At 42.0% G+C, this 25,616-nt stretch overlaps 1 protein-coding gene across 2 annotated transcripts in view; it reads left to right on the top strand.

Annotated features, from left to right (window-relative positions):
• PPARGC1B (PPARG coactivator 1 beta) overlaps positions 1-25,616 on the top strand; it is a 175,091-nt gene that overhangs the window by 115,717 nt on the left and 33,758 nt on the right. For both annotated transcript variants that reach the window (XM_082253257.1, XM_082253256.1), the window contains exons 2-4: positions 11,056-11,223; positions 17,708-17,905; positions 25,235-25,351. In XM_082253257.1, the coding sequence (XP_082109383.1) occupies positions 11,056-11,223; positions 17,708-17,905; positions 25,235-25,351 (483 nt within the window). The remainder of the gene's footprint in view (positions 1-11,055; positions 11,224-17,707; positions 17,906-25,234; positions 25,352-25,616) is intronic.

Below are 25,616 nucleotides of genomic sequence, written 5' to 3'. Positions count from 1 at the left end.
CTTGCTCATCTGATTTTTGTCTGCCGAAATCTGTACTGACTGACGGAAAATCGGCCGTTCTGTTGACGGCCAACAAAATTTTTTTAGCATGCACACCAGATTTTGTTCGGCCGAAAAGTCACAGTCGGTTGTTGGAAGCATCATACTAACAAGCAGACAATCGGCCGATCGGACGTTGGCCGAAATTTCACGGCCAACAATCGTTGCATGTGTACGAGGCATTAGGGTAGAGTTTTAGCCCCCACTCTCTATACTGACCATCAAAGTAAGGGCATTTTTCCTTTTGACCCCCAATAAATTGGTAAAAGTTATTCAATACCTGGAAATTTTAGGTGTATCTCAGGAGTAAAAAGTTTGACCAAGGCCACCATCGGCTGATCAATGAACCCTGAAACCACTGGTGTAGAATACAATGACAGTCACTGCTCTGTCTGGTCAGCTGTAGTCTATTGAGTTTAGCTTGCCTTGATTTTTCAGCAGGAAGTACAAAGTTTCAGAGACCAGAAAAATGCTACTACATACTGCCCCTGAATAAGTATATTGTAAAATTAAATATATTGCTATCTTACAGGTTTTCCTTGCTGTTCTAGATATAGGGCGCAGACCATTTAATTACTAAAAGAACATTTTTCTTTCTACTTAATTGAACCTGATGGCATTATATTTTAGGAAACCTTTCCCACTTTCCCATTAAGTCCTCTGCATTTTTTTTTAAATTTATCTTAAGTAATCAGATTTGCTTGCTTTTAATTTGCATTTTGAATGTGTGCATGTGAACTGTTAGTCACAGTTTCATCGCGACTAGAATTTTTTATATATGTATATTTTTAGAGCTCTATTTTGGGGTTATAATTGAACTGAGTGGGAGAGTTTTGTGAATAGCAATCAGAGCAAACGGTTGCAATGGTTTCCAGCGACTATATGTACCCCTGCTAAGAGCTTGTGATGTGTGTAAAAGAACAACTGCTTGCTTTATCCCCCCACACACACACCTCACAGAAAATACATGGTCTGTTTCATGTATTTTTGTATAAACGTGTGCGCTTGATTATGAAAAATCTTATAAATATGTGTTATTGTTTAAAAAGCTTTTTCTCTGTCGTTCATTGATGGACACAGCTCCTGATCTTGACCATTGGGTTATCCTGCCCCATACAGGAGTAGGACACTAGGCAGAAAAAGAACTTGGGTACGCCTATGAGCAGTCCCAGGAGGTATACTTACCCTCTCCACTATAGGTACTTTTTTTCTGCCTGGTCAGGAGTAAGGACCTAGTTCCTTGCTGGGATCTCTGGTCATAGCAATTTTTTCTTTTTTTGGATAGATTTTTTTCTCCTGGGCAACAGGCTGCATAATTTAGATCCAGTGGTCACCCCAGTCTGGCCAGCGAGCATGCGCAGACCTCAGCTCCAAGCTAGGTTGGCGGCCACATAGCCCCACCGGACGGGGGCTGGCCTGTGAGTTAAACGCCTCGCGAGGTCCTATACGACCGGGTCTCGGCCTGCGTCCCAGCGTTCCTCCTGGCCAACAGCCCCCCATTTTGATGGCCAGGATGTTTTATCTGGAGCGGTGACTGGCTGGTTCCTGGTATGGTGAGTAGCTATCCCCCCTCTTCCCCTGGAGGGTTTTAGAGTGGACCCGGTCTCCACCCTGGAACAGTCGGACTGCCAGGTTCCCCTCGTTCCCGATCGGCCCCCTCTTGAGTCTGATGGTCCTGTGGGTCATCTATCCCCCTCTCTGCCCCCCCTTCCCCCCTCCACCTGTACTATGGTTGTATAGTGGTCTAGCTACCTCCTGGGGCAGGGTGCTGTACTGGCAATAGGGGCATGGGGAGTACGCCATCGGTGATCGGCTGTAGGGGGGAGCTGTACCTGGTGAGAGGCTCCTGCCACAGCCCCCCCCTTCTTGCTCTGTGTCTTGCCTGGGCCCAGTGATCCCTCCTGGGAGCCTTGTGGAATCGCAATTTTGTTGTAGCCTATTTTCTGTATAGGCTGGCGCCATGTTTGTGGCCATTTTGTGTTAGTCCGGCATTGAATTGAATGGTAGCCCATTGCTGTGGGAGCCCCTCCTTATCCCCTGGTGCTGAGTCCTGGGCCTCTTACCTTCCTGGACGCTGCACGAGGAGTGCTTTAATCCTGGTGCAGCCAGTGACTATCTGGTGGGGTGGTTAGTCTGGTGGGATCCTTTCCCTCTCTCTGCTGCAGGATTGGGGGGTGCTCTGTTGCTGGCGTTACCAGTGTGGTTGGGTGTCCCTTAGCAGTGTTTTTTTTGCACTTTTGTGGTGTACCCTTATTCCTCATGGAGTCCTTGAAGCACATTTCCTCACCTGACCCCCTCTGAAAGACTGCAGGGCCCTCCGGGTCCCAACCATACATTGTTGCACTGGTGGCGGTCCTGGAGTCCTTTGTGTCCCAGGTGGAGGTGGCTTGTGGGCTGCAGGGTAGTAAAAAGTGCTCCCCGCCTTCCCCTGCTTCATTTATCTCCTCAGATTCTGAATCTGATTTTTCCGCCACGGATGGGGCCCGCCCTGAGGGGTCTGCGGCCTCACACCCTGAATTTTCAGATAGTGACTATAATTCCTCCACTCCTGTAGCCATGCATGAAATGGTGGACGCACTGATTGTGTTTGTGCATGAGATTTAAAAATGGAGGATGCAGCTGAAGCTGCGGCAGAGGCACCAGTTCCCTTTGGCACTTATAAGCCATCTAGAGCGGCGAAGGTGTTTCCGTTTCCTTCCTATTTTGACAGATATCTTACAAAAGAGTGGGGACGTCCAAAACGTCCCTTTGTGGTCTAAGTGATTCGCAATGAGGTACCCATTTGAGGAGTCCCTCCTTAAGAAGTGGACTGTTCCAACAGTGGTGGATCCCCCGGTTTCCAGGCTGAATAAGGCAACCATGATTCCGGTAGAAGAATCACTGGATTTTTAGGATCCAGCTGACAGAAAGGCAGAGGCTGTGGCCGACTCGGCACTCAGACAGGTTTTCACTATTACCCTGGTGTCACAACCTCTGACTGAGTGGGCTAAGCTTTTACGCCATGACATGGAGTGTGAGCAGCTCCTCCCTGCATTTGCAGAGCTGGTGGACCAGTTGGTCCCAGGGGCTGTAGTTTATCTGTGATGCCTCTTTGGATGCGGCTCCCCTGATTTCTGGACTGTCTGTTTAGGCAGTGGTCCTTAGGCCTGTTTTTGTAGCTCAAATGTTGGTCTGCCGACCAGACCTCTAAAAAAAGCCTGAACTAATATTCCTTTTCAAAGAGATTGCCTGTTTGGAGCTACCCTGGATGACATCAATAGGAGTCTCATTGCGATTATGTAGTGAAACTTGGATGCAACTTGGATATGGTTGGCAAATCATACTGGAATTTGTTTAAATAACAAACATGTTAATACTTACCTGCTCTGTGCAAAACCAACTGCCCAGAGCAGGCAAGTATTAACATGTTTGTTATTTTAATCCTCCTCTTCTTGGGTCCCACGCCGACACTCCATGCTCCTCCCTCCTGCTAGGCTCCCGATCAGTGGTTCTGTGTGTCCATTTACTCAGCCCTGCCTCCTCCGTCTCCTGATTGGTTTAGTTGCTGTCATTGAGAAAAGCCAATCAAGAGTGCGAGTACTGGGAGAGGTAAGGCTTTCTAGGACATCGCTGGATCGAGAGAGAGAGCTCAGGTAAGTATTGGGGGGGGGGGGCTCCTGCACACAGAAGGTTTTTTAATTCATGCATAGAATGCATGAAGGTAAAGAACCTTGTGCATTTACAACCACTTTAAGGTAAATATTGTAGGAAATGGAAACCTATTTATAAGAATAAATACAGTATACATTCTCTTTACCACCCTGGAGCTGGTGGGTTTTACATGCCCAGAGGCGGGGCAGGACTCAAAGTCATGTGACCGCTGTGATTGGCTGTCACGGTGGTCATATGATGGGAAATCCTTTCTGTCAGGCGCCGGTAACTGAGGCGGGAGCGTGCTGGGGGTGCGCTTCTGGCACATATGCACTCAAATATGGGGCCGCTTGGCACCAAGGCCCGGCCCCTGAGAGGCTGCATATTTGCGTGCAGCCAGCGCCAAGGAGTTAAACATGGCATACATCCTGAAAGTTATGCCGGTACCTTTTGACAACCCTCTGTTCCAACTGACAAATTACAGACCTAGCATTTATTGCTACTGTCATAGCTATCAAACATGCTTGGACTTCATGTGACATTAAGGGAAACCAAAATTGCTTATTCTAGAAGGACATTACTGTACTTGTATTCTCCTGCTGGCATCATCAGTTTTCAATATATTAGCATCTGCAGAGAAAGAAGACTTCATTACAGGAAAAAAATTGTCAACAGCAGTATTTTGCACTATACTTTTATAGTAAATCATTATGTTCAAAAAGGCTGCTGTAGTAGACATCTATAGAGTGACGTTCTTCTGACGCAGGGGAACACAAAATAAAAAAAAAAAAAAAAAAATCTAATCTTGCAGAAACAGCTAATGAAATTCCAACTTGTATTTAGAAAGTGCAAGAAAAAATTATGCGAAGACCTAGAGCATGAAAGTAATTTCCATTGATAGCTTTGGATTTTATCATCTGCATTAAGCAGTAGAAAGTGCTATCCAATCACAATGCCTTTGTCTCGGAAAACGTAGCAAATATGGAAGATGTACTTTTGAATGGCTTACTACGCTGCAATCATTGGCCGCACACGGCTGATTCATGACTTTTGGTTAAATTAGAGATTTTCATGTTTATAGAGCAATTAATGCAATAAAGAGGGAAGAGGAGCTTAATCTGTGAGGTCTGAATTCTGGTCCACTAGAGATGGTCATTATCTAGTGGTCACACAATGCATAAATCACTTGCTCAGTGGGTTGATTTACTAAGGTAGTATATTTTTTACTTGGCTCAGTGAAGCTGTATTAACATTAATCATTCTGTGATGCAAAAGACATTCCTGTTTTCGTAATATATACCTACACTCTTGATTGAATGATCAAAGTGAATAAGGATTATTGGCTAAGTGAAAAATGTCCTGTTTTAGTAAATAAACCCAACCGAGCCTTTAAGTGCCGGTGCACACTACTCCGACTTGTCAGGCGACTTGGTCGCCTGACAAGTCGCGCTCCATTCTGTGCAATGGGAACCGTTCTAATAGGAGTGACTCAAGTCGCTCCGACTTAGAAAAAGGTTCCTGCAATACTTTTGGCCGAAGTTGGAGCAACTTGCACTGACTTCCATTATGTGAAGTCAGTGCAAGCCGCGCCAAAGTCGCAGTGCACGGCGACTTGTTCAAGTCGGCCAGAAGTCGTGTCGCCATAGTGTGAACCGACTCTAAAGCCTCGTACAACCGCAACGATTACGGCCGACTTTTGTCCAGTGTTGTGTTGGTTGAAATGTGCTCTAGACTGCACACAAATTTTCTCGGCCAACAACAACCAACTTCAGAAGTGATGTCATGTGCTGGTTTACTTTCCGTGTGTTTTTTCATCTCTGAGCATGCCCAGTCTTGCTCATCAGATTTTTCCCTGTCGAAATCTGTACTGACTGACGGAAAATCGGCCGTTGTGGTGACGGCCAACAAAAATTTTATAGTCTGCACACCAGATTTTTTTTTGGCCGAAAAGTCGGAGTCGGTTGTCGGAAGCATCATACTAACAAGCCAAAAATCGGCCGATCGGACGTTGGCCGATAATTCCCGGCCAATAATCCATGCGTGAGTACGAGGCATAAGTAGAAGGAGCATGATCATTTTTTTAAAAACACAATTGAGTAGCACAGCCTTTCTCAACCTTTTTTAACACAGAGGAACCCTTAAAAATAACTTTGGCTTCAGGGAACATCTGCTAAAAATTATTATATTTACAGCTCACAGTACATAGTGTGATGGACAGTGGGAATAATGCTCCTTACATTTGTGGTCATTGGGAAGATTTCCTCCCTACAGACAGCTAAAAAGACCATTGATGTCGGTGGTTATTCATTTGAGAGGCAGAAACTGCATATTGTTGAAGGAACACCTAGCAACCTTTGGAGGGACCCAACGTTCCATGGTACCCTGGTTGAGAAACCCTAAAGTAGCAGATTGAAACAGGATTCCAAACTTTCTTTTAATCGCATACACAATTGCATTAGTCAGTGAAAAAGATGGTTAAAAAGGCATGTACCGACCCTTGTTTAATTTTTAATTCCATATGGATTCACAGCAATCGATGATGTAATTGCATGGTGAAGCAGCGGTGGTGCACGTTATTGCTTGTGAAAAGTACTCAACTTGTTATAAAGCTTTCTTTGGTTGCCCACAAATCCTTCCCTTTCCCCTTCTTTGAATGGTAGTAGTTTTCAAGTGACCAAACATCCCTGTAGAACTGGTGTATCTCAGAATTCTCATACTTCCCTAAATTGAAGCTCCAAATGACAGCTTCCCATTGACCTGGACCTCCAGGTATAGAAATTTTGTCCTGCCCAATATCACATGGACTTTAAAGTGGAAGTAAACCCTCCTATTTTTTTTCAGCCAAGGAAGGCCTATCTTTAATCTTCAACTGCAATGATGCTGCACATGTGATCAGTTATGACACCAGCCATTGGATGGTTGAGAGCAGAACCAATATGACCGTTAGCATTTCTGGCATGCCAGGAATGTAACTATTTTTTGAAACTATTTAATCGATGGGTTTACTTACTTACATACTCTAAAAGTTGATCCACTTGTATTAATGCAGTCAATAGGTGGTGATTGAATGGGTGCCACATAATGTACATCTTGATGTGGTTCCAATCTAAGTTTTCTAGGTGTGTCTGATTTGATACATGGTGTTCTCAGTAATGTGCCATAGTTTTGCATTCTTGTTCATTAACCAACTTGTGGATCTGCAACGATATTACCAAAAAAAACCCACTTGTTTAGGTTCCTGAAAATTTGGTGCTCTTAGTTTTTTAATACAGATCTATTAGGTCGTCTTTCGGTAAAGTATTTTGTCCATTGTCGATTATTTTAGTAGCTACTAGTCTTTATTTACCTAAATATGGATTTTTAGAGCCCATTCACACTGCCGCGACTTGTCAGGCGACTTGTCAGCCTGACAAGTCGCGGTCGCTCGCGGTCCATTGAGTAGTACAGGACCCGTTCTAATAGGAGCGACACAAGTCGCTTCCGACTTAGAAAAACGGTCCTGTACTACTTTGGGGCAACCTCGGAGCGACTTGCATAGACTTCCATTATGTGAAGTCCCTGCAAGTCGCGCCGAAGTCGCGGTGCACAGCGGTGCGCGTGACTTCACAGGTCGCCCCCCCCCCCCCCCCCCCCGAAGTCGTGTCGCCTCAGTGTGAACCGGCTCTGAAATTAGCAATTTAAGCACCTTTTTTCATGTTATTATATAGTTGACATTTTCCCACCAGTGTAGTTGTAGTGTAAATCAAGCATAAACTGATTTTTTTTTATTTTCTGTATCGCTTTACTGGCTAACAAACTCCTTCAAACCTGTATCAGTTACCTCCCGCTTTACGTAATGCAAACAGACAGTGAGAGTGTAGAGGAAAGAGCCACTGTAGGTACCAGCTGCTTTCTGTAATTAGAGAGATATATTTAGCTTGTGTTCCCAGAGCATCAAGCTAAGTCCTACGCACATCACAAGGAGGGAGGGAAGAGGGATGTGATACACAAGACAGAGCCATGCACCTCCTCTTTGTGCTGTTTGAATAGTGGAACCTACTTTAACGCCTTTCTTGCCAGTCCCATCAGACTTTTAGCATATGGTTACACAGAAATCCAAAGCGATTTCTACTGCATGTGTTCGTATAATATTCTTTTTCAGAGGAAATAATTTGATCACCAAAGATTCAGCTATGCTATCATATTAGATAAATAAAAGGCCTCTTTGTCATTATAGACCTTTACATAGCGCCAAAAATGTACTCATCACTTTACATATTGTACATTCACATCAGTCCCTGCCCACAAGGAGCTTACATTCTAAAGTCCCTAGCTCACATACATACACCTACTAGGGCCAATCTACCTACCAGCATGGAGTAAGGGAGAAGACCGCATTACCCAGAGGAAACCCACATAAGCGTAGAGAGAACATGCAAACACCATACAGGTAGTGTCCGAGTGGAAAGTAATCAGAAGAACCCCCATGCTGCAGGGCAACAGTGCTAAGCACCAAGCTGCCCTACTTTCTCTTTTCATTCTTAGATTACGTAAATTAAAGCCGTCCTTCCTGGAAAGCATCAAGGGCTGTGGAACCACTACGGTTGTCATTGAGAAGCCAGCTTGTAAATGATATGATTGCGTCAGAAAATGCTTGTTACATATATTGTGTAATTCCAGCTGGTGGAAAGATGATACATTTGGGTGTCTCTTCATGTCTTTAAGCAACTATAGATGTAATGCGATTTCTGTCAACAAATCCACTAAAGGTTAATGGAAGATTAGCCCTTGTAAAGGAGTGGTATACTGCTTTGCTTAAGGCTTGCAATCATGGCATAAGGTGTTCTTGTGTATATAAGCGCTTGCAAGGAAAATATGCATGTTGCCTACAACTAGAACTTGCTTGGCCATTAGTAGAAATCGTATTTCTATTTCAGCTCCACTGTGTATAGACTTTTACTAATATTGTGTTACAGCTGCACAATTTATGCTTTAAGCGTCGGTTCACACTACGGCGATCCGACTTAGGGGGCGACCTGTGAAGTTCCGTGCACCGCGACTTCGGCACGACTTGCACGGACTTCATAAAATGAATGTCTATGCAAGTCGCTCCAGGTCGCCCCAAAGTAGTACAGGACCCTTTTTCTAAGTCGGAGCGACTAGTGTCGTTCCTACTTGAACCGGTCCTGTACTACACTATGGGACGCAACGGTACGTGACTTGTCAGGCTGACCAAGTCGCCTGACAAGTCGTACCAGTGTGGATGGACACTAATAAAAGCCAAAACTAGAGTTTCATGGGGGGTTATGGAGGCTTTTAAAAGAAAACACAATAAAAAGTGGGTGCTGTGCTTGTTGTTGTTTATATGCATCTTTCAGTTTAAAGGCCAACAGATATCTTCTTAGTAGACGTGAACCTGGACTAGTTTGGATATACTTTCGAACCGGCATGGCTGAGCTTTCACTGGAATAGGCCAATCTTTAGCAGCCCAGGCATCTCTAGCCCTTTAGCCCTAAGGATATGGTGTACCTGCTGTTTTCAGCTGTACTATGCCATATACTTCTATTAGGTCCCGTGGTTTTGGTGTGTTTTCTGAAAGCGCATGTAAAGTTCTGTATGCCAACTTGGGGCACACTGCTGCACCCACGGTGTGGGAAAACCACATTGCTAGAGGGAAAGCATCCTTACATGCCCCTTTTTATATGTGCAGCTGCAGGGCAGGGAATGCCTTGGCTGCAAAGGTTGTCCAATTAGAGGTGACAGCTTCCCGGCGGGCTAAGCCACGTGGGTTCAGAAGTGCATCCAAAAACTCACAAGCTCATCCCTACTCCTTAAGATATTTGACAAAGTTAAAAGCAACCAAATGTTTCCCATTATATGTGGGTTGTCATTTTTGGTCCTGTCAATGGTTTTTGGTTTGCTGTAGAGCGGCTTCGCTCCCATTACAAAGTAGACACAGGCTTTGAACGGATTGTAGACTTTGAAAAGTGATAAAAGATTTTATGATGATGCAATTTTAAAAGCTTAGAGCCGGTCCACACTAGCGTGACTTGTCAGCCTGACAAGTCGCGGTCCATTGACTGCTACAGGACCCGTTCTAATAGCAGCGACACAAGGTCCTGTACTACTTCGGGGCGACCTCGGAGCGACTTGCATAGACTTCCATTATGTGAAGTCCCTGCAAGTCGCTCTGAAGTCGTGGTGCATGGTAATGCACAAGCCACCCCCGAAGTAGTAAGGAGTCGTGTCGCCTTAGTGTGAACCGACAGAGCTTAGCTCTATTTCTAAGACAAAAACAAATAGAGCTTAGCTGAAAATGTACAGTTGGTATACTACATAGGTATGACTTTTTGTGTTTAATTTGCCATATGATAGTGATTTTTAATTTAATTTATTTGAACTATGGTTCTGAAAGGCCACATATTACTATATAAGTAAAGCTTTATGCTTTCCTTTTGATTGAACAAGCCCTGCACTTATTCCCCATTCAAAGAAATCTTTAATCAAGGTAATGACAGAGCTGTTTAACAGTGTGTTTCGATTTGTTCATCTGAATTTTGAATTTTATCGATTTATTAGTATATCTTCCAAGTGGTCTAATGTGCAGGGACAAACTTAATTTAAATTGATCATGAAATGTAGAAATGTAGAGAATGTAAAAGATAAGCTCTGCATTCAGGCGCTACACTTTATTTTAATTATCGCATAGTGTTGGACTGTATATGGTCCAAGACGTGATTGGTAATTAGAACCTATCTTGTTCGTAACCTGGGGACTGCTTGTATATAAAATTGGATTACATTATAATTTTGGAGGACTGAAGTCTAACCATTCAAATACAGAACCTTATATATATATATATATATATATATATATATATATATATATATATATATATATATATATTTTACAATCAAATCTCTACATTGGATTTCCCCAGTAGATGGTTCTTTAAGTCAAACGGTCTGTCCTGTGAAAAAGATGGGAGCTGCGCAAAGAGGAAGCCCTTATTTTTCTATATAGAGGGGAGTGGGGTAAACGTAATTTCAGTATTCATGGAGACCTTCTACTAAGGTCCAAACAAGCATATGACATTGTGCAAGTTAATACAATGTTATCGCCCACTATTGAGACTACATGCTTTGTAAAAATTTGTACAAAATCCACGAGAAAAAAAATTGTTCATATGTATCCTCATTTCAATCTCTTGATGTATGTGTTTGATAACCGATTTATGATCCTTCTTCTGCCCCTTTAGGCAAAACTCAGATGTATAATTGGTGTGAATGTACAGGCTTGTCCATCAGAATATGTTTTTTTAAAAGGTTAATATATGAGGCGTAGAAGGCAGGTCATGTTGGGAGCACCATTCTGTGACTTATCTTGTTCACTTTACTTCTCTTTCAGGAGCCTGGTGAGGAGCCTCTGTCACTGGACTTCCCCGAAATTGATCTCTCCCAGTTGGACGCTAGCGATTTTGACACGAACAGCTGCTTTAATGAGTTACAGTGGTGTAATGATCAGTCAGAAAATGAGTCCAATCAGTACAGCACTGACGACTCCGAGCTTTTTCAGGTGACTACATTCTTTGCATCTTACTGCTTTTATTCCACATACTTTACATATGCTGAAAGGTAACGTGTTTTATGTCTAGTGATATCACTGAAGATTTATCTCAGAAAATTTTGAGGTTCACTGAAAAAATTCAATACAAAAGTAGTGAAGCTGTTGCAATCAGTCTGGTTCTCACTGTATTTGCCTGGTTGCAAGGTAGGAAATGACCTGATTGGCTATGTTGGACAACATCCCTGGAATGTTTTTGCTTCATTTTTAATGTATAGTAAATTAAATCCCAATACAGATGTAACTTTCAAGTTAAGTGGTCAACATTGCAGTCAACAGATAAAGAATAAAAAGAGCGCCTCTAAGTGTAATATTTTAATGTACATAAATGGATCAATCAGCCAAATAAAAACTCACATGGGGTACAGAAATAAAGGCTCATCTAAGGGTGACAATCCAACAGCGGGGAGATCCATGCGTCTAGTCCAGAAGGTTTAAAGCCATGGTGTAGCGTGTACTCGCCAGCGAGGATGGAGTAATTCCTGGTGATAGCTGGGTGGATGGAGCATGCGCACTCCTTTAGAAAGGAGTCTTGGGGCAAGTACATTTCTGTTATGAAGCAATAGCTGCTGCTTTCTCTGTCTTTTCCACATGGAGAAAGCAGTAGCTATTGCTTCATAAAAGATCAAGGTACCAGTTAGAAGTATATACATAATCTGTTATAATTCTAGATTATATATCGCTACTTGCCCCAAGACTCCTTTCTAAAGGAGCGCACATGCTCTGTACGAGCCTTGCGCATGCTCTGAAACGCGTTGTCTCCTGTCCCATCGGTGACATCACACGCCAGCCGGCGCTACGTTCCACTCTGCTGTCCACCCAGCTCTCACCAGGAATTATTCCATCCTCGCTGGCGAGTACACGCTGCGCCGCGGCTTTAAACTTTCTGGACTGGACACCTGGATTTCCCCGCTGCTGGAATGTCACCCTTAGATGAGCCTTTATTTCTGTACCCCATGTGAGTTTTTATTTGACTGATTGCTCCATTTAATGTACATTAAATTATGACACTTCGAGGCGCTCTTCTGTCTTCCTTTTTATGCTATATCCAGAATCGGCTTCACTCCAGACAGAGAGCTGTGCCCTAGTGTATATTGACCATCCACAGCCTGTCTTACAAGTCGCCTTGATTTCAAATGAACCTTGTAATCGACTTTATGTACCTCTGACATTATCATTTTTTATACCTTGAGCGCTAGCATTTTATTTCCGTGAACAGATAAAGAATAAAGTGACATTTTGGGTACAGTCTTAGATAACTATATCATCTGCAATCTGCATTTTGGCTGTAGTCTTGAAGAACTACTAATAGCTAGCATTTGGCCATCCTAGCAGAACTGCATTTGGCAATCCTAGCAGAACTGCAGTTGGACAGTTATCCTGAATTATGAAGGTTTTCCAATCTCCTACCAATGGGACCTGCAATCTTGGAGTGTTCTACTTTCATCTTCGTTTTTGCTCCTGTTAGAGCTAAATGTAGCTCCGATTTGTCAATTCAGAGGAAGGCACATTTATTTGTTTACTTTCCAATAGATTTTTCCTTTTGTATCTTTATTATGCCTGGTGTCTATAAAAGTTTTTTTCTACCTAGAGACAGTGGAGCTCATTTGTCAGCTGAGGTAGAGGTTCTCCAGGGATCTGCCGAACAGAGGACAGGATGTTTGGGAGTTTGTGTTTAGACATCTCCATTGCTTCAGACTGAAGCCACGTCTTTGAGAGGACTAAAGGGATTTGGAAGCTAGGTTACCAGCAGGTTATAGCAAACACACGTTCCAGCACCTGATAAAAGCTCAGTTGTTGGAATGATAGGAAAAATGCTTTTCCACTTCATGGAATAATCAATCTGTTCCATCCCAAAGATCCACTAAACCCAAAGTCAACCCTAGTCCACTCATTCGGTAGGGCACTGGGAGACATAAATATGAAGAAGTGTGGGAGTAAAAATAAAGTCAAACTGCCCGTCTCTTTTTACAGTGGTTATAAGTGACCGTTTGTCTTGATTTAATACCCAGTGTTATCTGCAGCCTATAACATATAAATCTTTCAGTGCATTTTAAAGTTTTGTTTTTACAAAGCATTCTGCAGCTAAAGCTGAACTCCAGGCAAAACGCTAAATACACCGATGAAATACATATAAAGGAGCTGTTTTACCTGCCAATTTGGATTTGTATTTTTGGCCAGCCAGTTCCCAGTTTTTGAGATTTATACATCTCTGCCACACCACACAGACCTGCCTAGTAGGTCAGGACACTTGATTTTTCTATTCAATATACTTTCAGGTCTGTTCCTCACCTCCAGACTGTGACTGGACAGTGAAAGGAGAAGCAGCAAATTTAGGAGCTCTTCTCTCTGTCACTCTGTTCTCTCTTCCTCTTCATTGGGCTCTTTGCAGTGCAGCACAGCTGATTGGTTCTTTTTGCTGCTTTGCCCTCTTCAGTCTAAAACACATGTGTCAAACACAAGGCCTGTGGGCCGAATCCGGCCCTCCAGACCATTTTATGTGGCCCTTGCACCTCTCCTGCAGCTGCAGGAGAGCTCCAGTCCTCCTCTGGTCCTCCTCCAAAACCTGTACTTTCTGCTTTCCAGCAATGCCTCCAGCTTCATCCCAGCAGCAGCTCAAGATAAGGGGGTGCACTGTAATGTAAGAGAGGATGGGGTGTTAAACCGCTGATGGTGAAAAGGCTCTTCATGTCTTATGTAAGGTTAGGGGATGTTCTGGACATCTAGTCTTACAGACACAACTGGCCCTTTTGAGGGCAATAATAATGCTGATGTGGCCCGCAATTAAATTTAGTTTGACACCCCTGGTCTAAAATCTCCTTTAGATGGACTATTAATGGGCTTAACACCAGGTCAGATTCAGGTGGGTGCTTACACTGGTTTCATAAAAAAAAATACATTTAAAATGTATTTAAAGCCAAAATCTTTTAATAATGTATCAAGTATGGAAGCTTTAACACACCAGGTAATTTTTTTCTGTATGAGTTCTTTTAGGAAAAATCCCTTTCACTTCCTTCAACAGAAAGTTGGAGGAAATCTAAGTGGAACTTCACTTTCTCAGCCAACATTCACTATTTGCTATCTATTTATTATCTCTAGCAGCATAATGATTACAAAGTATATCATATTTGCTTGTTTTAAACTTTTATTTTTTTTATTTTTTACATTTCTTCAACTACTTCATAGTTTCTATGCCTAGTCAAATGATGCCACACATCCCAGGAGTGTTCAGGCAGGGAGGATGGGTTTTCTTAGCTAAGCACACCTTCCTGCATTTCTAAGCTAAGGGCAAATAGAGTCCAGGAAGTAAATGCTGCATGAATCATTTGCCTTTACTTAAGATGGCCACTGCCAGAAATGCAAGGGGGTGGTTTTCAGAGTGATTGCTCAGCAAAATAAATCATGAAGACACAGATGAGTGGGTGAGTTTGCTTTAAATATTAAAAATTTATTAAATAGCATCTTTGATTTGTGGTGTTCAGATGCAGTGTAGTTCCACTTAACTGAGTGGAATTCCCTCTTAAACGGCGGTGTCCCTATTGGATGATTTCCCCTAAACCTTCTGTTCTGAAGATACTTTCTTTCTAGGGGACAATGGTAACTAGTACAAACAGAGGGGGGGGGGGGGAGAGGGGGTCTCCACAATGGGGACATGACAGATGGTCCGCCCCTGCGTCTACCAAAAAGTAAACAAAAAATGGTTTTGAACAAGATTAGACTTTTTAAGATGTATTAATAAACTCAAAGCTGCATTAAATTATGTATTTTATATCTGCTTAGAGTTCAGTGTTATAATATAGGTTTGCGCTAACAAAGTACTTCACAGTGGCTGTAGTCTCCTAACTGCTACTTGTATACTCAGCAGTGACTATTTAATAAATAACTATATTATGTATGTATGTATGTGTGTGTGTGTGTGTGTGTGTGTGTGTATATATATATAATTTCACTAAAGTGAGTGCACCCCTCACATTTTTGTAAATATAAATTATATCTTTTCATGTGAGACACTAAAGAAACACTGAAGAAATTCCACTTTGCTGCAATGTAAAGTAGTGAGTGTACGGCTTGTATAACAGTGTAAATTTGCTGCCCCCTCAAAATACCTCAACACACAGCCATTAATGTCTAAACCGCTGGCAACAAAAGTGAGTACACCCCTAAAGTGAATATGTCCAAATTGGGCCCATTTAGCCATTTTCCCTCCCCGGTGTTATGTGACTCGTTAGTGTTACAAGGTCTCAGGTGTGAATGGGAAGCAGGTGTGTTACGTTTGGTCTTATCGCTCTCACTCTCTCATACTGGTCAGTGGAAGTTCAACATGGCACCTCATGGCAAAGAACTCTCTGAGGATCTGAAAAAAAGAGTTGTCGCTCTACATAAAGATTGCCTAGGCCAGTGATGGCGATCCTTGGCACCCCAGATGTTTTGGAACTACATTTCCCATGATGCTCAACTACATTGCAGAGTGCATGAGCATCATGGGAAATGTAGTTCCAAAACATCTGGGGTGCCAAGGTTTGCCATCACTGGCCTAGGCTATAAGAAGATTGCCAAGACCCTGAAACTGAGCTGCAGCACGATGGCCAAGAACATACAGTGGTTTAACAGGACAGGTTCCACTCAGAACAGGCCTCGCCATGGTCAACCAAAGAGGTTGAGTGCACATGCTCCGTGTCAAATTCAGAGGTTGTCTTTGGGAAATGAATGTATGAGTGTTGCCAGCATTGTTGAGGGGGGGGGGGGGGGGGGTCAGCCTGTCAGTGCTCAGACCATATGCCACACACTGCATCAAATCGGTCTGCATAGCTGTCCTCCCAGAAGGAAGCCTCTTCTAAAGATGATGCACAAGAAAGCCCGCAAACAGTTTGCTGAAGACAAGCAGACAAGGACATGGATTACTGGAACCATGTCCTGTGGTCTGATGAGACCAAGATAAACTTATTTGGTTCTGATGGTGTCAAGCGTGTGTGGCGGGAGTACAAAGACAAGTGTGTCTTGCCTATAGTCAAGCATGGTGGTGGGAGTGTCATGGTCTTGGGCTGCATGAGTACTGCCGGCACTGGGGAGCTACAGTTCATTGAGGAAACCATGAATGCCGACATGTACTGTGACTTACTGAAGCAGAGCATGATCCCCTTCCTTCGGAGACTGGGCCGCAGGGCAGTATTCCAACAGAACGACCCCAAATGCACACCTCCCAAAATGACCACTGCCTTGCTAAAGAAGCAGAGGGTAAAGGTGATGGACTGACCAAGCATGTCTCCAGACCTAAACACTATTGAGCATCGGTGGGACATCTGCAAATGGAAGGTGGAGGAGTGCAAGGTCTCTAACATCCACCAGCTCTGTGATGTCATGGAGGAGTTGATGAGGACTCCAGTGGCAACCTGTGAGGCTCTGGTGAACTCCATGCCCAAGAGGGTTGAGGCAGTGCTGGAAAATAATGGTGGCCATACAAAACATTGACACTTTGGGATCAATTTGGACATTTTCACTTAGGGGTGTGCTGACTTTTGTTGCCAGCGGTTTAGACATTAATGGTGTGTTGAGTTATTTTGAGGGGGACAGCAAATTTATACTGTTATACAAGCTGTACAGTCACTACTTTACATTGTAGCAAAGTGTAATTTCTTCAGTGTTGTCAGATGAAAAGATATATTAAAATATTTACAAAAATGTGAGGGGTGTACTCACTTTTGTGAGATACTGTGTGTGTGTGTGTGTGTATGTGTGTATATACATATATATATATATATATATATATATATATATATATATATATATATAATATATATATGTTACTGAAATGCCTTTACAAGCTCAGTTATTACCTACTCTATCTAAGGTGGAAAAAAAGGTTTAGTTTACATATTAGGACCTTAAGGGCTCTTTCACACGGCCGTTCGGTTTTTTTTTTCCGCTCCGTTGCTTTTTTTTTTTACACGTATGTCCGCATATCATCCCATCCGTTTGCGGATGATATACGGACATAATGTTTGCCTATGGGCATTGCGGATGACACCACTGACATCCGATTTTGCTTCCTTTCCATTTTTTAAACGGAACAAAAATAGGGTTCTGTTCCGTTCCAAAAAACGGAACAGAACTGAAAGGAAGAAAATCGGATGTCAGCGGATGGTCATCCGCTGACATCCGCAATGCCATTGACATACATTATGTCCGTAAAATCATCCGCAAAAAAATAGGATGATTTACGGACATGCAGAACGCCCGTGTGAAAGGGCCCTAAAACAACATTATTTTACAGACCAAACTTCTTGGATTGTATTTCACTTCTCTTTTGAAAGTGTTCCTCCAAGATCCATAGATTAATTATTAGACAATAATGTTGTTTTAGAAGAATAATTGATTGTTTTAAGTCATTAAGTATAGATTCGGTGTATCGGCTAATTCACCTTTTTTCTCTTTTCAGATCATATATGGTGACAATGAGGCCTTGCTGGAAGCCCTCACCCAGACATTGGATGATATACAGGATGATGAGATCAGCTTGTCAGCCTTCATATCCTCTGGAGATGGGGACTTCTGTCCCACACCCGCCCTCTCGCCAAAATCCTGCCTCCCATCTGAGTCCTTTAAGAGTCTAGAAACTGAAGATGAGCTGTCTATAGTAAGAAACACTTCCTACTGTTTAAAGTGGAAATGGATGAGGCCCTGAATAGCCGCCTGCATGGGTATGATAGGCAAAAAAGGTCTGAATTTTTTCATTTAAGGCTTTAAAAAATATACAAAACTCATCCATATGTTGTATGTGTAATATGTATTTATTAGATTCAAATAAACGTTTTCTTCCCTATTCTAAAGGACCCAGCATAGAATTTTCCCATTTGGAATATTCTAGTATTCCAATTGATGTTCTGCAGTTTCCCAGAGGGCAAGCTGAATTTTGCCATTTTAACGATTTTGTACTTGAGGATGGGAGGGCCACTGTTGCTTTTCTAAGTGCTACATTTTGTAGTTCAGAAAGGTTGTATAATCATGGACGGCTTTTAATAAATACTTCAGTGTCCTACCTGTTCGAAAGGCTGAAACTATTTTGTCACATCTTCAATCCATTGTTGTTTTTAAAGAAACAGGCACTCTCATGTCTGAGCTATAACTAATCTTTGTATTTGCTTAGCAAAGATAGGACTTGTGTAGTCAAAATGCAGCAAAAGGCTATGTTTGACCTGCTTTGCCTGCATCCCAATTGGATTTGTTGCTTCCAGACAACATGCAAAGCAGGATGACCTCAGAACTGCCATCATTTCTATACTTTCAACAAAATGAATCTTTGACGAGGATTTCAAAAGCAGGAAAACAACGCTCATCTACATGAAACCTTAAGATTGCATTCAAACCCTAATGTAAAATACATTGCCCATGCCCTAATTACAGTATATTTGTATTGCATTCAAATTTTCATGAGTGCCAGTCACATGAGATGTTATGAACTGAAATTGGCCAATTGATAATTAAAAATTTTTAGTTGGCTCCAGTATTGCCTGCATCAAGGCAGATCTCTGCTCACCCTCTTTTTTTTTAAGTTCACACTTAAGTGGTCTGAATTTTGAAATGCGTTATTGCCTGCACAGGGGAATTATTTGTTAATTTTAATGTGTGGAATCTCATAGACTCCTTTGTCTTTAACCTTGCCCTAGCCATAGAAGTATCACTTCTGTTGCATCAGGAAGTAGAGGTGCACCGAAATGAAAATGTCAGTACCGAAGATTGAGGATGCACGTGGCCGAAACAGAAAATGACTTTTGAATTGAAATGAATATAAATTTATTGTCAGCCATTATCGGCACCTTTAGTGCAAGAAAAGCATAACTTTAAATTCTATGTATGTCTTCACACTGGTCTGTTGCGCTTCAGTTGTGCTGTTAAATCTTGCTTGCTGCATTTTTGGTCAGTTTAAAAAAAACTGCACCAATGTCGCACCTCCGCATTGAAATGCATTGAAAACGCATCAATAATGCATCCGTGTTCGGTTTTGATGCAGTTTTTGAGTTACATGACCTAAAGAAAACACACCATTAGCATAGCATGATCGTGTGTGTTTTGGGCACCATTATTGGCACCTTTTTCTCTATCTGCAAAATGCCAATAGTCCTATTATCGGCTGAAATTTCGGTGCATCTCTATCTGGAAGGGTCTCCATACTCCTGCTGCAGTCTCTATAGTGTAAGCTTAAAGACGAACTCCAGGCAGATATTAAAACTTCATTAACTGTTTTTTTTTTTTTTTTATGTTTTTAGAAATCGTTAAAGCGGTAGTATACCACTGCAAAAAAAAAAAAAAAACCTGCAAGAAAATAGCATAATGTGCTGATATGCATCGCATACTAGCACATTACGAAATACTTACCTTAGAACGAAGCCCCCACAGCGGCGTCCGGACATTTCGGCGCTGTGAGTGGCCAGAGTCCCGATTACATCACTCCTGTGCATACGCGCAGGAGCCCTGTGTTTCAGCAAGGAGCTCTGAAGTTCCAGCACAATATGCCGGACCTTCAGAACGCATGCGCCGTTGATGTCAATGGCTGCATGCAGGGTGAATATCTCCTTAACCGTGCATGTTTAGGAGATATTAATTTTACCTACAATAAGCCTTATTATAGACTTACCTGTAGGTAAAAATACCAAGCAGGGTATACAATTGCTTTAAGTTCTTTTTAATGCAGCATGTATAACTTCCTAGATCTGACTTTCTCAGCTTTTTGTAGTCTCCTGTATAGCAACATTCAGATTGGGAGAGGCTGTACATATAGCCAATCAAATGTGCTGCCTTCACATGTGCTGAGAAGGAACTTGCTGACTGGTGGAGAGAACAGGGAGATTACCTTATAAGCCTGTTGCCTCTCTACTGTTCAACCACCGACTGGGGACAGGGAGATAACCTAACAGTGTTACAGAGAGAAGTCACCAGGCTATTTGTGCTGTGTGGCCAAGCTGTGTAAATTTCATGATGGGATGGACATTAATACAAATTCTTTCACAGATAAGACTACTGCCATATTTGTAATTCAGCTTTGTATTTAGCTACTTGCCTGGAGTTCGGCTTTAAAGAAAAAGCCAAAAATAATTTGAGACAGCCCCAGTGTGTCATGGCAGGTGGGATTTCAAGTACAGTAATTTCTACACCATGTCCCCAAGAGCTCTATAATGTGTTGATTGAGCTTACCAGCATCCATTTAAAGCTGACACTTGAGATTTGGTTTTACTGACATGAGTTATATATTCACCCATTGGTATATATTTACCATGTTTCGGTATAGATTTGTCACGTTGAAGTATATGTTTTTATATTAATGGCTAGGTTGAGGGTGGCAAGAAGAACCTTGGCCAACAAGATCATGTTGACCAAGTCAGTCTTTTCACCCATACGATGTACCTTTTTACATGTGGACCCCAAGCTGACCATTCAGTCTATTTAAAATTAGCTTGAGCAAGTGGAAAAACTTGGTTATTTGAAAATTGTATTGACAGAGCTACAATACTGCTGCTATGGTCCGTACAGTCGTACCAATGTTTCGGCTCACCATATGTAGCTCAAATCCTACATGTGTGGTTACTGGCTGGCTTATTGTCATCATTTTCAAGTTACCTATTTACTGCCTAATGCACAGTGAATAAAAGAAAGTTACCGAAAGTCAGAAGGAAATGCTAAAATCTCAGAACTCCAGCTGAGTAACAGTCAAATTACATGGAAATTTGATAACCGACACACACTATTTTTGGAAAAATAAACTGATTAGAAAACATATTCATGAAAAGTGTTTTTTGGAAAAATAGCACCCATCTGATGTGCTGCTAAACTACATTTACGCATGTAGCACATAAAGAGAATACAATTAGGTTTGTCAGTGGTGCATGCATTTGTTGTAACACACTTGATATACGGCCAGATGAGCAAGAGGGATCATTTATCAACAACTTCCCGATGACGTGTGCCTAATGGATGCTTTTCTGCCCATTTCAGATTGCATCTGCTTCAGCTAAGGGTTGTTTGAACTTCAGTAATTGCCTGTTCTCGCACAAAAAAGTATTTTCTGCTCCACACGGTTTATATGTGTGTGGATGGCTTTCTGTTGCCATTGCTAATATGGGTGCACGCTTGCTTGTTAGAGTCTATGACGAATTGTTCGCTTTTTACAGCTCATGTGATATGTTTCACATGTGTGCCTGAAATTAAAAATGGTTGGAGATGTATTTGTATTTTAAAGAGGTTTCCCACTTTTTACAAATTGGTAAACGCATTTAGGACTGTAATACCGGTCAGGAGTTGCTACCCTCAATCCCCTACTGGTCAGCTGTTAAAGCATGTCAGGACCAAAAAAAATGTAGCAATCTATATGCACAGATATGCAACACTTTCCTCGTGTGGAATGACACTATGGGGTTGATTTACTAAAGATAAATGGTCTGTGCACTGCAGTTGCTCTAGATCTGAGGGGAAGATCTGCTATCATCTAATCATGTGCAAGCAAAAATGCAGTTTATTATTTTCCTTGCATGTACCCCTCTAGAGATCTAGAGAGACTGCACTTGTAGTGCACAGACTATTTACCTTTAGTAGATCAACCCCTATGTGTGTATTTGTGGGCTAAACTTGCAAGAACTGGTGTCAGCCCTGCCCAGGTGTTTGCTAAATTGTGCCTATTCTCCTCACCTACACAGCGTAGACAATTGTTCTGTAGTGTAGTATTACCTGTGAGATAATGCAGGGCAAGTGTGTACAGGGCAGTTCTGATTTTTTTTTTTTTTTTTACATGATCAATAGGTATTTTTGCATGGATGGAGCAAAATTATTTATTACAGGTACTTGTATCACAATTGTCAATTTATGCAGCACTTTATATATATATATATATATGTATATATATATATATATACACACACACACACACTATATTACCAAAAGTATTGGGACGGCCTGCCTTTACACGCACATGAACTTTAATGGCATTCCAGTCTTAGTCCGTAGGGTTCAATATTGAGTTTGCCCACCCTTTGTAACTATAGCATCTTTAACTCTTCTGGGAAGGCTGTCCACAAGGTTTAGGAGTGTCTATGGGAATGTTTGGCTATTCTTCCAGAAGTGCATTTGTGAGGTCAGGCACAAAGTGAAGGCCTGGCTTGCAGTCTGCGCTCTAATTCATCTCAAAGGTGTTCTAATTGGGTTGAGGTGAGGACTTTGTGCAGGGCAGTCAAGTTCCTCTACCCCAAACTCGCTCATCCATGTCTTTATGTGCACTGGTGCGCAGTCATGTTGGAACAGGAAGGGGCCAACCCAAAACTGTTCCCACAAAGTTGGGAGCATGAAATTGGCCAAAATGTCTTGGTATGCTAAAGCCTTTAGAGTTCCCTTCACTGGAACTAAGGGGCCAAGCCCAACCCTGTAAAAATAGCCCCACACCATAATCCCCCTCCACCAAATTATTTGAACCATTGCCCAAAGCAAAGTCCATAAAGACATTGATGAGCGAGTTTTGGGGTGAGGAACTTGACTGGCCTGCACAAAGTCCTGACCTCAACGACAGAACACCTTTATGATAAATTAGAGCACAGATTGTGAGCCAGGCCTTCTTGTCCACATCAGTGCCTGACCTCAAAAATACGCTTCTGGAAGAATGGTCAAACATTCCCATAGACACAATTCTAAACCTTGTGGACTGCCTTCACAGAAGAGTTAAAGCTGTTATAGCAAAAAAGGGTGGGCCAACTCAATATTGAAGCCAATGAACTAAGACTGGGATGGCATTAAAGTTCATGTGCCTGTAAAGGGCGACGTCCCAATCATTTTGGTAATATAGTTTGTTTGTGTGTGTGTGTATATATATATATATATATATATATATATATATATATATATATATATATATAATTACAATATTTTATCAGTTTCTGCCCTCCAGGAGCTCACAATCCAAGGTCCCTAACTCGCATTCATACATACTAGGGCCAATTTAGACAGGATCAATCCAATTAACCTAACATGTCTTTGGTATGTGGGAGGAAGCCGGAGTATCCGAAGGGAAACCCATGCATACACAGGCAGAACATGCAAACTCCGGGTAGGTAGTGTTGTGGATGGGATTCAAACCAGCGACCCTAGTGCTGCTAGGCGGAAGTGCTAACCACTTCCTAAATCCTTTTTTCATAGTGGTACAACTAAAATGAGAAATATGAGGCCTACGCAGATTATGAAATCTGTTCCTACATTTTGTGTGTTAGCACGGGGTATCTATAGACTCGACTGTCTTCAATTATCTGCAGTATTCTGCTGCATGCACCCATTACTGTTTCTTATATCTATATGGCAAAAAGCTAATTTTGAACATGCCATTGGGCAGAGTGAATTCCTAAAGACCGTATGCCTTTTATAAAGGAAGAAGATAAACAAACCATGCTTGTAATGTTGATTATTTAGCTGCATCGCCTGATAATAACAGTTATTTCAGGGCCCCAGCCAGATTTGCCATGCGGTGCTGTGCTTGTGCTGCCTTCTGTGCTATAGATTACAAGGCGAAGCTTTCACATCTTCTACACCAAGCAACATGACTCTCTGAAAAATAGAACTAGCGTAGGCCGCAGCTTGCAAAATAACATCTGTAAAGAGGCATGTAGAACTGAAGGGAGTAGGCCAGTTGAAAATAACTTTTATAAAAGTAAAGTTCTCGTTTGAATACACTAATGAAAACATTTATATTATTTGAACTTGCAGTCCTTCAAAAATATTAGCCAAAAACTACAGCTTGTGTTCAGCCTTTTATGGAAGTCTTCTATGGATAACAGTGGGTATCATAGGAGAGAAAAAATAAAGGGTCTCCTTTAACTGCATGAAAGAAGAAAGTCTGGTTGCTGTAGGCAGCAGTGCACCTGTCTTTATTCTTTACTACAGACATTAAAGGTTAAGTTCACCTTCGGGAACATGTTACACGCTCGTCCCGGTTTTAGGGTGGAACATGTAACATGTCGGGAACATGTTGCATGTTCCACCCGGTTTTAGAGTGAAACATGTTTCTGCTCCTTCAGCCACTCGGCAATCCGCTGCCCTCTATGTGACAGCAGTACGGGGAGAAGTCCCCCATACCAGCTGTCACTTCTTGAAAAGAGCGCAACCGCGCAGGGCTCTGTCCACACAGCCACGTCATTTATTCAGAGTTCTGTGAATGAATGAACTACAAGTACCAGTAGCCTTTGCAGATGTCAACTTGTAGTTCTCAATGAACTACCACAGCATTGTTGAGCACTCTGGTAGTTCATTGATTCTTCTTGTCCGTGTAAAACTGCCTGTCCGTATGATGTAGGGGCAGGCAGCTTACACTGATAGTCTGTAGGAGTCCTGCATGGCACCAGCGATCAGCTGATTACTGGTACAATGCTTTCCAGGATCCTAAAAAAAAAATGGTAAAATACATAGTCTGGTTGAAAAAGACACAAGTCCATCTAGTTCAACCAATAAAAGTCCATTTGTTCAACAAATATCTTACCTGCAAAAAAATGCATCTATTTTTTTTTCAAAGGTGAACTTGTCCTTAAAATTGAGAATATGCTTGCCGTAGGCAACAAGAACAGTTGTTCCTTCAGACATTTAGTGGGCAACAGTTGTCCAGTGCGGCCAAGAATTTGCTGAGTCGGTTCAAAGACAAACGTTCAACAGTGCGCAAATTCTATTTGTGGTGTTCCAACGGAAAGCAACAAAATCTATATTTTGAAAGGAAAGGTTTTATCACTTGGAAGAACCCTGTTACATAACCAAATGACTTGAATACGTAACCTATAAAGCTTTTGCTTTATAGAACCAAAACTGCATTGATCACTCAGCCTGCTGGACAGTGTAGAAATCAGAAGTTATTTTTCAGGATGCTGTGTGCTTGTGTATGTTCAGCAGTATTTCTATGTTGCGGGTTTGCAATGTATGGTCTCTGATGTGTCTTCACTTTGTTTTACAGCTCAAGAAGTTACTTCTTTCTCCAGCACAGACACCCACTTGCTCTGACGCTCACAATGATAGCAGCTACAAGCAAACAGGGATCACAAAACTTCGTCCTCACCGACAGTGTCTGAAGGTAAAGGCAGATGCTTTGTTCTTAACATTTGTGCTAGATAAGAAAAAGCAAATATTGAGGCAATATCTGTGATGTTGTCAGCAACAGACTTTTTCTCAGCCATTGCTGATGTTTGCATTTATCTACATGCCGAAAGATGTTTACTTCTCTTGTTAAAGTGGTTGTAAACCTCGGACATGAAATATGAGCAAAGCATACCCCTCTATAGTGTGTACTTGTCTCAATTAAAAGCACTAAGTGTAATTTCTGTCTTCTGCTTCATTCC

Source organism: Pelophylax lessonae (genome assembly GCF_965119305.1).
Source record: "Pelophylax lessonae genome assembly, chromosome: 4".
Taxonomy (NCBI): Eukaryota; Metazoa; Chordata; class Amphibia; order Anura; family Ranidae; genus Pelophylax; species Pelophylax lessonae.
The sequence above is the reverse complement of the archived record's forward strand: the minus strand, read 5'-3'. Positions and strand labels throughout refer to the sequence as shown.